Source organism: Gallus gallus, chromosome 1 (assembly GCF_016699485.2).
Source record: "Gallus gallus isolate bGalGal1 chromosome 1, bGalGal1.mat.broiler.GRCg7b, whole genome shotgun sequence".
NCBI classification, from domain to species: Eukaryota; Metazoa; Chordata; class Aves; order Galliformes; family Phasianidae; genus Gallus; species Gallus gallus.
The window spans coordinates 124,985,201-125,000,691 of NC_052532.1; the positions used below are offsets into that span (position 1 = coordinate 124,985,201).

Genomic DNA, 15,491 nt, shown 5'->3' on the forward strand with positions numbered 1-15,491 from the left:
TCTTGAAATCTCGAATACTTTTTGGTATAAGCTATTTATCATTGTCTCATCCACATAAAGCCACAGTGCCTTTCTATTTGCTTGTATTTGTCTATTTGTTAGTACATTAATCAGATGAATCCTGTATTCTTTGCTACCAGACAAAAGTTCTCCTCTGACAAAGTTTTAAGGGAGGTCTCATGCTATCAAATACAGACTTCCTAACTCTCAACTTCATTCTGGGTAACCAAAAACTGAATTAGATATCCTATATTATGCATTAGAATTGAGTTATTTTTACAGGTGGGAAAGGAAAACATCAAAATTGTACAGAGCTATTAAGAGATACAATTCTCCAATTAGTAATACATTCAAGCAACATTCCCAGTCCTGTAAGTCATCAGTTTTATTTAAAAAATAGATTCCAAACATTGTTTTTGATAAGGTGCAACATATGTACTGTTTTCTACCATGATTTAAAAAAAAATACAACAACAAAACAATATTCATAACTCTATTGTCATTCCAACACGGAATCAATGGGTCTCCTGTAATTCTTAGACATTCTTTTTCTGCTTCATCAAAGCATAAGAATTAATAATTAGTGTCACTGTGACAGCCAAACGATATGGCTAAAGCCATCCATGTCCTGCATTTCAATAATAAACTTTCTGGTACAGGTTGCTTCACATACACATCAGAAGCTTAATATAACTGAACACAGTTCATGCAAAACAAAGGTACAACACTGAATTTGCATCATTCAAAGGTTTTTGCTCTCTTTTTTAGTTTGCCATTATCAAAGTCCAACTGTTTGAACGTGAGGATTTCACAGGCTGCAGAAACAAAGCACTGTATACTAATATATATGAGTTTCAGATTCATCAGGCTATGTGACTATTATTTTGGATTGTATCAATTCAAATACTTAAGGCTGTGGTCTATACCTCTTGGAGTCTATTCAGTGACTTCTGAGACACATTTGGGAATATAGATGGAAAATGGTGAATAATAGTGGGCTTGTTATGGGCAATTACCTAAGATTATTACATTAGAACTGCTTTTTCCTTTTCTTTTTCTTTTTTCTTTTTTTTTTCTTTTTGAGAAAACCATGTAATTAATTTCTATTAAGAATGTTCCCCATTCAGCCATTCAATTTATATGAGCAATGAAAACTGTATAGTGGAGAAACTTCAACAGGAGGTACAGCCAAATACCATATCTGGAAGTCTTCTGATGAGCAAAGCCTGTCCTGTTTCAAAGCCTTCTTGCCTTTCTAGCCTTAACTCAGCCTTGACAGTAGCAAGCAGCTGAAGTTAGCTATTGCTATGCTGTTTCTGGTGACTAGATTTTAGTCCCTGCTCTAAAGAGGAGTATGTTTGTTTAAAAAGATCAGAACCCCCATTTCCCTGTCTTCTGTTTGGGTGGTAGTCCTAGAGTCAAAGCCACAGTTCTTTCCGTTGTTGTTTCTTACAAACCATCATGACAGTTTTATGGATCTTGTTCTTAAACCCTTAAGGCTACTCATACACAACCCAGTAAGATGAGCTGAGAAAACATCACAGGGCTGTTCATTTTAGTGGATCAGGCCTCTGGGTGTCATGGAGAATTGGCCTCTGCATAGCCATGAACTGAGTTTAAACAGATAGACTTGGGTTTGTATTCATGACCAGTTTAATCTCACCTGACTCAAAATCTCTCTCTCAAGAAACAACATTTTTTTCAGCATTGATGTACCATCTTCTTTCTTAGTAAATTCTCACTAGTGAATGCTCTTCAGAGTTAGCTCTGCCATGGAATAAATTCTAATGGGGCCTGAAATTTGCCTGGCTAACACAGAAATCTTTAAGACCTCCTTTTTTTTCCCTTGACATGTGTGAAGCAGAGAGTTTGATTTCAAATAGTAAATAAATGAACTTATTTCTCTTGTCTTATGAGCAAAAGAGGTAATCAGAAGTGTTCAAGTGGGGAGAGCCTGCGCGCTTACTTCCCATATAAACATAAAAGAAGATGAAGGAAGTGTTCATCAAGCATATGTTAATGTTAGGAGCCATAAAAGTGGAAAGTAAAACACAGTCTTTCAGTTTTAATTTCAGAAAAAAACTGCCCCCAGAAGTTAGTCTAGTTAGATTCTAGCAATTTGGAGCAGTACCTGACATCTGTACAAAACCCCTTTTGGGTTTAGTTTGGGGAAATCACTGATTTTTAAAATGAATTTTAAAATCCCTCTTCAGATGATGGAATCCACTTTTCATGAGATTTGTGGTTGACTTGGTTGCTTTTTCATGAGTTTCATTGATGATTGCTTCATAGAAAAACAAAAGAAACAACAACATTATCTTGCATTTCCTATTTTCAGAAGGGTTACTCACTCCTATGGTTTATGTTTAACAATATGCCTTTAATAATACATCATGCTGCAGATGTTTAGTTAACAAAAACAAATACACACTTTACTATTTATGGGATTTGGCCAGACCTACATGTATTTATGTCAGTCTGTTGCAAACACTATTGTTAAACGCTGTACTTAGCAAATTAAAACTATCCCTTTCTTTTTCTTAAACAATTTGGGCCATACTTTGAATGCAGTCGGACACCTGCCAGAAGGAAGCAGGGCCAATGTAGATAAGAGTAGGAATTTGGACCTTTGGGCATCTAACTTAGGGTGCACCTGGTTAGTTGTCTCAGTTCAGGAACACAATGATCATGCCTTCAAGTTAGCTCAGTAGTATGGCTTATGTCTGATTCTTCTGGCATATTCTTCTCCTCTGTGTCCCTGAACTTTTGTTATCTGTATAAATTTGAGCAAAAGTAGTAGAGGTTTTAGCTGCCTGAATGAATAGTTCAGAGTCTCAGGTGGTCAGAAGGTCCTCCTGATGGAGATTCAGAACATCTAAATTATCATCCAGTCATTATCTTTAACAAAACACTGGGCAGTGTGGCTTAGGTGTTGCTGAGAGTAGAATTTGGTCACGTATTACTGAAATCAGTAATGACTAAAGTGCTAGTGTATTAACACAGAAAATGTTGACTCCATGTATCTCATACAGGACCAGAGAAAATGTAACATTTTTACCTGAGTGGTTTGGAGGTCTCTATGTGAGGGTGTTAAATCATGTTTTCTTGCTACAAACAGATAAATAATAAAAGGTTTTCTATTGTTGACTGCATCCTCAGTCCATTTGGTCCCTTATCCCTTTCACAGTGCAGTGGGGAGGGATTCTGCAGTCCTGTGACCAACAGATACAGCAAAAAGAACAAATATGCTACAGAATAGACGTCTGTGGTTGTTAAATTAACTTAAGCAATCTCTTGGCAGGTGCAGACAAGCGTCAAGAAAAGCCAGTGAAGGAAGGGAACTAAGTGGAGAATCAGGAATCAATGCAGAACTTCAAATTCCTGTGAAAAATGACAATTTCTCTTTACCCAGGGAGTGACAGGTGAAGTATTCAATCTATTGTCACCAGCACTGATGAGAGCTGGATACCATTCTCCCTTTTGTGCCTTTTAAAATTCCTTCACGGGCTTTCATGCTATTTTCTATTGTCACAGCAAACCACGCAATACTAAGTATTACAGTATCTGTATGCAAAATTGCATAGAGAAATAGGAAATCACACACACACAATGGCTGAGGTTGGGAGGGACCTTTAAAGATCTCCTATTCCAATCCCCCTGCTCAAGAACACTGCACAAGATCACATCCGGGTGGGTTTTGAATATCTCCAAAGAAAGGAGACTTCACAGCCTTTCTGGGCAAGCTGTGCCAGTGCTCCAACACCCTCACAGTAAAGAAGTTTTTCCTCATGCTCCTTAGAAATAAGTCACGTTTCAACATTAATAAAGAAAAGCTGATTGACTGAAATATTGAACTGTATACTTATAAACTGTATAGATATGTAAATTGTAAAATTCAACAGACTAAAGCAGGGAGCAGCAGCCACTATATTTTAAAGTGAATTGAAATGTGCTCTTGCTCCTTTAATTTCAGTCCTGAATTTACTTAAGTTTTACAAAAATAATTGAAGGTGACAAAATCTTTGACTTTAAAATATGACTTTCCTCATGAAAATGGTATAAATCAATAGCAAATAAATAGCCATGGTTTCAGTAATAAAAACATCTGACGTTGCTCATACACTCTCTAGTTTGGAACACAAATCTTTGTTAACAGTTTATACAAAAAACAGTGTCTGCTAGTCTTCACACCTGCCTCCTGAGTTCCTGTGAATGTTGTTGCATCCCTTTGGTGCTCCTGGCTCTTTGTCTCTCAGCGCCACATCACTTACACCCACCAATGCACCAATTGAGCTGTTAGGAAACTCATTAAGAAAACACAGCTTGATGTCTGCAGCTGCTCAGAGCTTCTAAACTGCCTTCCTCATTAAATAAGTGCCATCCTGCATCCACACCCTCTGTCAGAGACGTATTAGACCATACCTCATACACATTACATTTTCCCTTGAAATAAAAAGAAACACTGAACACCTCTGTGTTAATCTAGAAGGGATTCCTTTGGGATTACTTTCTTATTCCTTTAACAGTCTAGTTAAACATGATAGATTCAGGGTCCTGGTTTGCCATCTGAGCCATATGTCGTAATACATCCTTTTTAGTTATGATGCCCAGCAGCCTCCTAGAGGAGAAAAGGAAAGGAAAGGTCAATGATCATCTCATATATCATCCATGTTTTCCTATTCAGCTGCAGAGACATTTTGTTAGTGCTTCCATATAACACTGTCCATACTCTCCATTTTCCAATGATTATCTTTTATAAAAAAACATTCACACTTCCTGTATTTTTACTTCCTCAACTGTGATTGTTAACTAAATTATTTTGGGTTGTTATCTCCTTTTGTTGGGAACATGATTCGGTGAGGAGCTACGATTACTGACACTTAATATGACAAAATAATGTATTTCGCCACACTCAGGCTGCAAGCATCAGCAGCACAAAACAAGGCACCAATGACCTATGTAGGACATGCATGGAGTTTAATAGTACATAAACTATACTAAAGTATGGACTTTATGAAATTCTCACTGCATGACATCATAATAACTTTCAATTTGATTGATAATTTCTCATTTATGTGATCATAAATGAATTGTATCTATTAAGAAATATGAGGCCTATTGAGTATCTGGCCCCGAGTGTAAATAATTTCCTAACACTCAATGTTCCAGGGCTTTTACTTTCAATCCTTCAAGGCAATGAGGCACTGAGTTTTGAAACTGTCATTGTTAGAATTATTCCACAGTTAGTCTGATGAAAGTCCTAGAAATCAAGATCAAAATTTCCAAATCTGAGTACCTTAAATCAAGACCTAATTAATGGTCCTTATATTTTTATTGTCGAGCACAATGCATTGACAGATTATACGCCATATATTTAAATAACAGAAAGTGTTTTTGCAGAAGATTCAATTTTAATCTTCTGCATTTGAAATTGATAGCTCTCTTTTTGCTATCTTGCCATAAAGTTTCTCCTTATCACCAGATCATGTGATGAACAGCGCTCCCAGAATAACAGAAAGCCCACTGGAACCATGGGATGTTACTTCTATTGCACACCATACAGCTTTTTACTCTTCTGATTTCATGTTTGCCCACACTTCTTCAGTAGTTTTTCATGAACTTTTATTTCTTCATAAGCATCTAATCTGGCTGGATGCCTATGAAAAGACAAATCATTTGCAAACAATACTACTTGCCAGAATTGCCTTTGTTGAATACGAAACTACAGTGGGAGTCAGAACAACTTACTACGTATTTATCTATCTTTACCCTATCTAAAGGACAATACATGAAGGATGTGGGAGAATGGCGTGAGCACCTGGGAAAGGCCATTTTGGTTGTGAGTCTGATATTTTTTATTCCCTGGAGAGATACCAGATGCACTTTTCTTAGTTTTTGCATCCACAAAATAGAATAGAATAGAACTCATTCAACTGAGTGTCTCAGAGGTGCTGATTAATTAGTTACTGTCTATACTCGGCTTTAAACGGGAAAAGGAGTGTTTTTGTTAATGCTAAAGAAAATCTCCTGAGATTCTTGAAGCATGCTTGACTCAGCTTCTACTCACCCACTGCGAGTGACAAGACACTGTCGGAGTCCAAGTTTCCGGAATATATCTACCACAGTCTCCATTGGTGTGTGGTCGGTGACAGTGAAAGGGCTCAGGTTGAGAATACGCCGCAGCTTCAGAGGATGGGGACTATTGGGTGGCAGTTCTGGAGGATCTTCAGTGAAATACACAATGGAGTTGCTCACCACCCCATCTTGACGCTGTCTTGCATTCTCTGTGCAACAGGAAGATAGACGGAGAGAGTGAATCAGGCTTGAAAACAGGCTTGATATCAACAATAAAGAAATATATTCCTCTTTGGAAAGCAGTGGTAGTAGCAGACTTTTGTCTTAAATATTCTGAGGTACTGGAAGTTGAAGTCATGGAAAAAAACTTGAATTTCCTTGAGATATTGTTTCCTTGATACGTGAAGCAAATGATATTTTTATAAATACATACTTCTCGTTTGAGATAATGCTTTCCTAAATAAAAATGGGGCTCATTACATTCATTAACATCACTAATTCAATCTCTGTCAAATTCAAAAGATTATGTGTAGTTCCCTCCATTGTGAGAATAACAACAGAAACTTCTATTACATGCCTGAAGAAGAGGCATTCCGGTCACCTTGGAGCTGTATATTTGCTACCAGATTTCTGAGTGGAGCTGAGAAAATCTGGGTGTTGTAAAAAGGCAGCAAAAGACTAATTCACATCCCAAGGACCTAGGAGATGTATGTGTATTATTCTAGACTGGCACAACTCTGGGATTCAGAGTGAATTATGTAGTTTTGCACTTGATTCCTTAAATAGAGTTTATATACTTGAATTTTAAAAGGGCAGAAAAAATAAGCCTTCTGCGTATTGGCAAACAGCGTATTTGCTTAAGGAAAATAGCGTATTTGAAATCACTCTGATACATTTTTCTCAACAACAAGTATTTGAACCTTTTCAAAAAGTCAAAAGTTTCAATGCATACCTTGATCGAACTATGAACTTTACACTACTTAGGAATTTACAAGATCAGCATAAGCCTTGTACTTTAAAGTATGACTTTACAAGAATTCTTAGCAAGTGATTTATTTTCTTGGTAGTGTTTACCTCCTTTTTATTCATCATTACAGGTTACAATATTTGAGATGGATTTCCAAATGATAAGCAATTTCTCTCTCCTCAGAACTAGTGTATCTTGTGTTTGGCTCAGAGGGTTAAATTTTTTCTTCTTTTCTTCTTTCTTTTTTTTTCTTTTTTTTTTTTTTTTCTCTGTATAAATTCTTGGAAATGGTAGGAATTATTATCTTTGATTAATATAAGTTGCTTCTGTTCTTGAGAGGTACAGCAAATCAGACATACTCAAAGCATATGTATATATTCTTGGAGGTCATTTCCATCAATCAAAGTGCAGAAATCTGCTTCTGTGACTTGTAATGTGTAGACAGTAATGGTTTCCAACATGTTCCAGCTGCATTTTTTTCCTTTTAACGATCTTCGTCTTGTAATATTTCTGGAACTGGAGCAGTTTTGGCTCAAACCTAATATCACTATATTATATGATTCTCAACCTTCTCACCCCACATATTACAAGCCTTATTGCAATTTATAGGAATGATGCTAACTTTGTCTCATCTTGTTTTGATTCATACATCTAATTTCAAGTGTGAACATGCTGCATAGTTCTTTGATATATGATCTGTGGTAAGAGGTAACATTAATCAAAATTAACTCCCACCCTTTGATAAAAACCCTTGACAGGTAGGTATTTCCTTCCTGAACACGCACCCAAAACAACAGGCACAAGTACTTCAGTTACCACTTTGCTGCTCCCAAGGCAGCAATGACTCTGGACAACAGTGATTAACCAAAGCCATGACTTCACTCCTGAAAGCCAAACATCTCTCTAGAGATCTGTGAATGATGTAGTACTTTTGAACAAATTCAGTGGTATCATAAAAATGGTGGACTTTGTGTGCAGTCTCACTGGATGGAGAATTTAGATTAAAGGTGAAACAGACGAACAGATGATTTTTGCAATCAGTGGGTAAGAAAAACAGATACACATTAGCAGAAGGAGCAAGGCAAATGGATGCCAATGACTTTACAAAGTAATCTGTGCAGAAGGCTTTTGTCTTAGAGAGTGAATTAATTCTCCCAAATGCAAAATGGCCCCTCATATTCAGGGGTTCACAGTTCACAGCCTACGTTAACTATGTTGCTCTTCCAACTCCACACTGGGGAAGTTCATTATACATTATACACATTATACAGGTCACCTGGATTTTGTCCAAGACTCTGCCTTTTGTACAATGCATCAGAAGCTGGCCAAATGTAAGAAGAGCTTTACAGAGTCAAATACTGTAAAGCAGAAGTCATATAAAATGGACGAGTATATTCTCAGAGTGTGACTAACCACCTCAGTTCACCTGACCTGCCTACCTGCTGAACAAGGACCTACAGAGGGATGCAATCCTCCTGGAGGTGCTTTGAAGCAATTAGAAGTGGTGGTGCCATTCATTTTACAAGGTCCAAGATTTTCCAGTTGGTGGTGTTGCCATTCATTTTACAAGGACATTTCTAGAGATACTGATCAGTTCTCCACAGTGTGAGAAAGAAATGGTGTGGAGGTAGATTATGAGGCAGAGAACTGTATGTGAGCCAGTATTTTATGCAGGACTCAATAGTTACTGCTTTCATCCAATAAGTTAGTTGTGAGAAGGAATCGGAGTACTTCTCCAGTGTATTCCCTCAGCCACCACACTGCAAATGCACAATTTGTCAAGCAAGAGAAAGCTGAAACTTCTTAGCTGAAAATGTACCTACCTCTATATAGTGTGTCATGTCACTGTGTAGTGGTACCAGAGCTAGTTCAAACTTAGGATGCCTTTTGCAAGGCATAATGTTGTGAAGGAAGAAATGCAGTTGTGACCCTGACTCTTCTTTTCAGACTCTTCCACTTAACAGAATTGTGAATAACAGTGTTAACATCCCATGCTATCAAAATCCCTAACAAAATCAAATTTACGTGCATACTGATACTCTCTACTCACTTATTGCAAGAATGAGCTCTCGTCTTTGCGCAAATCCAATAAGTCGCTCCGAGTCTTTTGAGACCACAACTGGGAAGCCATTGTAGTCAGTCTCCTTGATCAATGTCTCAACATCCTCCACAGTCATGCTGTCCTGTGTCAGAACAGAAAGAGGAGCTTCACCACGCCTTGGTCTCATGACGTCTGTTGCCAGAGTTCGGTGGGTGAATTCATCCTTCACATCTAGAAACGGGTAACCGTTCAGATGAATGTGAGCTTCATAGATCCCTTCTTTCCCAAAGGCATCTGCCACCCACTTGCTTGTGACAGCTGCAGCCATAAGAGGTACAATATACTCCAGGCCTCCAGTCAGCTCAAACATTATCACCACCAAAGAGACCGTCATTCGAGTAACACCACCTGGCAACAAAGAAAGCAGTCATGTCCTCAGTTCTTAAATATACCTACTAAGCAACTCATTCATCTTTTCGTGTCTTGCAGTCTAAAAGTTACAAAATTATTCATGCTGAATACTTCACCCTTATACTTTGTGAAGTATTTGGGGGCTTATTTAACTGAAGAAAGAAATTTTTTATCTGCTGCAATTTTCATCAAAAAGATTGAGCAAACTTGCTCAAGCCAAAGATGTAAACTTTGAAAAACAAAGAATCTGTGCTACAAGACTGAGCTATCAATCCGGAAGGCATGCAAAAAGTTCAGCTACACTGGATAATTGGGAAACTAACACTGAATCCTGCTGCTCTCTAAAATAACTCCAAGAATCAGCGAAGTTCCGTGGCTGAGACAGGCAGGATTACAGCTCTGGGAGCCTTGACAGCTGGCCTTCACATTGGGTTACCTATAGCATTCATACTGAAAAGAAACTGAAGCATTACCTTCAAGTAGGTCACAGTTACAAAATTCTATGTATGGACAGTTTAGGGCCACTGCAAGCTACATTACAGTAGCTTAACACACAGTTTGAACTGAGACCAACTTGGTTTCAGGCCACTTAGGCATGCAGCTCTACGCAGCGTTGTAGTTATATTTTTCAATTTAGTCTTTTCATTTTATAAGCAAACTTCTTACTCCTTCAGTTTACATTAAAGGATAAAAATAATCATATATCTGTAGACAAGTGTGTATGTATCACTGAATTATTAGGTAATGTTTCTTTGCCTCTGTTCAAAAGGTAAACGTAATAAATCTGCTATTTTTAGTCCTCACAATACAACATCATTTTAGATGAGAGGAATCAGCAAACAGGTCATTAAACGTTTTTATTCTACAACATACACAAAAATTAAGTTTTTGATTATTTAACACAACGATCTGGATATAACTTTCATCTCAGGAATGTCTTAATGACTGAGTCTGAGAAGCTGAGAGGAGATACCACTGTAAGGATCATTTAATACTTCCTTTGTTTCTTACAGCCTTTCCCTAAGCAAGACAGAATACTGGCCTTAGGAACAAGTGCTGACCATGCCATTGTATGTTCCAACATACTGCTAAAAGCACTGCACTTTTTAAAGAGGAAGTGACTGATGGCCAGAGGATCAACTGGAATATCACAGCAAAATTTGTGCTATTTCTTTTATGGACATTAAGATCATTTATGAATAAGAGAAAGTGCTTTATGCTTGCTGAGAGTAAGATTCATCCTAGCTGTTTTTGTACATCTGCATTGCTGTAGCTGTCATCCAGATTTCTTTTATAGCCTCTGGAGAGAACAGTCACCTTCAAGGATAAATTCACCTGATGTCTACTGCCAGATGAGACTGAACTTCACAGTATCTCATTTTTAATGTATGGAATGTGAAGGGTATCAGTGCATCTCAGGTGTCAGTGTCTATATTACAGACAGTAAATTTAGACAAGCAAATCCCACCTCCAGTTCCTCAGTAAATGATCACACAAATAATCCCGTTTCTTTAACAGGACACTCTGAAACTGAAATGTCTCCAGCTCTTCTCTGAGTGTATCTTTCCCACTGTTATTTCATCATCTAATGATTCTATCAATTATAATAACAAAAGGAGGTAAAACATGCACATACAGAAAGGGAAAGGCATGATAGGACAAAAATGCACTCAGATGGTATTCTTCAACATTCCACAGATTTATGACTAGAAATTTAATATGTGAGGTATGGTTCAATGACCTAGCGTTACTAGTTAACGGGTCATTCCTGTAAAATCCAATGAATCCTAGCAATTTAATGTAATCAGATGTTGGCCTACAGCCAAAATGAAAACAAAAAGACAACTCAGTTGACCAGAGTTTGACACACAACCATAATAAGACCCCAAATTTTTACTTCTATGTAGCTTAAGATTTGGCCAGACCTGAGAAGTTTATTCCCCACACTAGAGAGAACACGACCTAAACAAGAAGTAGCTTTAGCCCAGCTACAGTGGATTTCATTATCTGAGGGAAAAAGCAAGCAAGCAACATAAATTACCACCATCATTCCTCCTTGGAAATCTGTAACCTAACTTTATTTTAGTTTCTTCATTTGTGCTCTTTTGGCAGATTACAAGTAGCTGTTGGTGACTGCAAGTCTCTCTTGTTGCCTTGTCTACACTTGTAGACAACTCTTGTTGCCTTCTCTCTTGTAGACCACTGGGGTGACCCTTTGAAGAAGCTTCCCGTGCTTCAGCCCGCCACATCTATTACATTCAGAAACATCAGCATGAAACCTAACACAAATACAATACCCGCTTAAGCAATTTGTAGGTTCCCAGATATTGGAGTTACTCATGCACAATGATCAGCATGTACTGTACCCAAGCAAGCTGCCGCTCCCACCATAGCATAAAGTCCTGGGGTGACGCAGTCTGCCCCAGGTCTGCACCAGTTCCTGAAGATGATCCAATCATGATGGTGATAGGCCAGCTGCTCTACTCCAATTCCAACCATCCTGCCAGCCATGGCTCCAACAGCCATACTGGGAATGAAAAGGCCTGAAGGAATCTTGAATAAAATACAGCAGCATGAGAGCACTGACAAAAATGATCAGTAATGAAATTATATATCAACCAATTAATTATTTATTTTTTGCAATAAGAAAACCCATTTTCTTTATTAAAAGCTAGATCAGAAGTTCATAGGTTTTTTGGCAGCTTATAGTGATGTTCCTCATGTTTTCCCATAGGTTTCTACAGTGACTTTGCATGGCTGCATGAATATTAATAGCTTTATATAATTCAAATGCATTTTAGAAGCCATGTGGAACTCTTCCTGCTGCATCACACTGAATTTGACAGTTAAATAGGGGTTTTGAGTCAGAGTCTGTTTTTAAAGTCAAGATGTTCCTGGTTTTGCCTTTATTGCTTCCTCATCAGGAGCTGCTGATGGCTCTGTCAAGGGCTCAAGAATAAGCTTAACTGAAAATAACATCTTGAGTTCAGTCTCTATCACATGAAATATTTTACAGCTTTGTTACTAGTCTTTCAGGCTAAATCAAACCAGATTTTAAATTAAGTGTCAAATAATGGAATAAAAATTTAAGGAAAGGAGGCCGAGTGCTCAGAGGCAGATATTTCTTAATCTCAGATTGTTATATATTTTCCTGGAAGATCTATGAATCATTTCCTTCTTGACTGCTAAACAGAAAAATCACAGATCACTAAAAAATCAGTATTGAAACCAAACCAAAGCAAAACCAACCAACCAACAAACAAACAAACACCAGGCCATTTTTCTTCATCTAAGTGAACTTCTTCTCAGATGCCAAATTGGAGACATATTTTCTGGTGGAGAAGGCAACTCAGAACAACTGCAAAGAGCCCACTGGCACCAAGGTTGGGGTTTTTTAAGAAAGATTTTTCTATGATGTTTTTACATAATTCTGAAATTTTACCTTGAGCTTCCTAGAGAGCTAAACTAACAATCTTGGCATTGTCCAGATGCAGGAGCTATCAACATATTGTTGATTTTCCTGATAAAGTCAAACTGAGCCCTCTAAATTTACTGGATATGGCCATTTTATCTGTTCTTTTTCAGAATAGTTGAAACTATCAGTTGCTACTAACAATTTTTTAATATATCAAATTAAGAATTACATGCCAAATGAACCAAACACAGAAGTTTTAGCTAATGACCAAGTATAGCAAAAACTGGCTCCTAGCCCCAGTACAAATCACAGTCTGTAGTAAAGGGCATCTCTTTTCAAGTCCTTCCCCTGTATCCCCATTGGATATCTTTAATATCCAAGCACTCTTAAACTCCCACTCATTCTCCCTGCTCACGAAATCAGCTGGACTTAGTCACCCATTCTGACTGACCTGAGCCCCACTCAGTTGTTCTTGTCATCGAGGGTATCCTAACTGGAGAAACCATGAAAGAAATATAAAATTCAAATTTTTGTTTTTATTTTAATTGGCCTTCTAGAGCATAATTCTCCAGTTCAAGCTCAGAATAACTTCATATCATCTGCTGCAATCAGATCTGTAATTACACGCTCAGATAACAGGAGATATAGACAGACAGATACGTTTTTGTATAGGCTCCAGCACTCAGATATGCAGAACTCTCCACAATCAGCTTTGTATGTATTGAAAGCTTGGATAAATTGTTCTTGGATCTTTCATCACCCATTTATGGGGAGGAAAAGGATTGGAAGAAAAAGCTGTGAGTCTAGAATAATCAAATTATACATCCATCAGTCCTCCCACTCCCTTTTATTTCCAGGCTAAAGTGCTTAAAAAGATTCAAAGACAGAAGTTTTCACCTACTTTTAAATCTTCGTTAGGTTCTAAATGTGTAAATCTGTAAACTGAAAACTATTACTTCCCTGAGCACAGTTAGCTTGAGGCACATTAAGACATTAATCCAACAAGACAAACAACAATGTAAACAGTCTGTATCTCTGACAGAGCTGAAAGACAGCTGCAGTGGGAATCACGCTGTATTTGCTCCTTTGCAGCAGTTGATTTAAATACCCTTCCAGATATCTTTTTCACTTAATTAAACTAAAATTAACTAAAAGGTGTAAAAATGCAGGGCTTGTTGCTTTGCTGCGATTGGGCCCTGCAGAGCAAGGTTTTGACAGGCCAAGGGACCATTAGGCATCACAACGGCCCACACATGGCTGAAGGTAAGTCAGAGGCACCCAAAGCATGCAATACAGACTCGAGCTGCTGACTGCAACCCATTTGTGCCTTGCGATATATAGACAGATTCAGCACTAATTGAGAAGTGCCGTAGTGAGCTCTGCACCAGTCCCCAGTTTACCTTCATGCCGAAAGTGAATATTGTGATGACAATTTTAAACACCAAAGCCAAGGCGAGCTGCCACATGGCAGTGTAGACTCCAGGGCCAGCAGGTCTGTCAGGAATGTCATCCACTGGCCGGGTCATGTTTGGGTCATTGATGTAGTCGCAGAGCTGGGAGGACTCCAGAGCACCACAGTCATTGAAGAGCTCTGAGATCAGCTCACTGGTGCTCCTCCGGGTGTACGGGTTGGGGTAGGCGATGATGGCAGTGATAGCTGTTATCACAATAACTTCCAGGACCGGGTATTTCCCGAGCCTGGTGGTTTTTCGCCTCCTGCACCAGGCAATGTTGCAGCGGATAAAGAGGGTCCCCCAGAGGCCACCAAAGACGCCAAGAAGAATGAAGGGGAAGAGCTCAGCCATGTACCAGGGGGTATGGTACTCCACGTAGAAAAGGACCAATCGGCTATTTCCAAAAGGATTGATGGACCTCAGTGTGAAGGCAGCCACAAGAGCAGCAAAAAATGACCTCCAGAGGGTTTTCAGGGGAAAGTAATAGCTGACCTAAAACCAGAGACAAGCAAACACTTCATTGAGCGTGTCAGAGGTTGCTGGCTTTAGTTATTCACCTGAGTACGGTAGGCTGCTGTAGTTTGTTTCTTCTGTGACTTTGCATCTGACTGTACTAGGAACACCAGATGTTACGGCAGCCAGAACGTGTTCACAAAGGCATTAGAAAGGGCATTTTGAGGTTTGGAGGTGGAGCAGCAATCAATGAAAAATCAATAGATCTAAATACAAAGTTGAAAGAAGGTAAGACAGATGCTTCATAGGTCTGCCCATGCAGCAGTTGCCTTAAAGCCATAGAAAGCTCAGCACAGTGACACATTTACAGACTGAATCTTTTCACATGTTTCCAGAAAGTCAGTGAGCTTCTTTTATTCGAATTATGCTAAAATACCTGGCTAAATCTTATTACTAAAAATCAAAGTTTATTTTTGCTTTACAAGAAAAATAAGCATATAAATATTTGAAATATAAAGATGAATCTTACAAAAAGGCATCAAAAGAAGTATTTGTTGAAACAAATTAATTGCCAGCTCTCACCTCTTCCAGGCTAAAAAGTACACCTCCAATTGGAGCCCCAAAGGCAACAGAAACTCCTGCAGCTGCCGCAGCTGAAAGAACCTACAAAGCAAA

General features: G+C 38.4%; 1 protein-coding gene across 4 annotated transcripts in view; it reads right to left on the bottom strand.

The window, feature by feature from the left end:
• Window positions 1–360: 360 nt before the first annotated feature.
• Window positions 361–15,491, bottom strand: part of CLCN4 (chloride voltage-gated channel 4) — a 40,445-nt gene continuing 25,314 nt past the window's right edge. For all 4 annotated transcript variants that reach the window (XM_040662494.2, XM_040662495.2, XM_004938401.5 and 1 more), the window contains exons 7-12: window positions 15,399–15,479; window positions 14,310–14,855; window positions 11,861–12,047; window positions 9,093–9,491; window positions 6,068–6,284; window positions 361–4,618 (exon numbers count right to left, since the gene is read on the bottom strand). In XM_040662494.2, coding sequence (XP_040518428.1) covers window positions 4,528–4,618; window positions 6,068–6,284; window positions 9,093–9,491; window positions 11,861–12,047; window positions 14,310–14,855; window positions 15,399–15,479 — 1,521 coding nt within the window. In that variant the 3' untranslated portion in view covers window positions 361–4,527. The remainder of the gene's footprint in view (window positions 4,619–6,067; window positions 6,285–9,092; window positions 9,492–11,860; window positions 12,048–14,309; window positions 14,856–15,398; window positions 15,480–15,491) is intronic.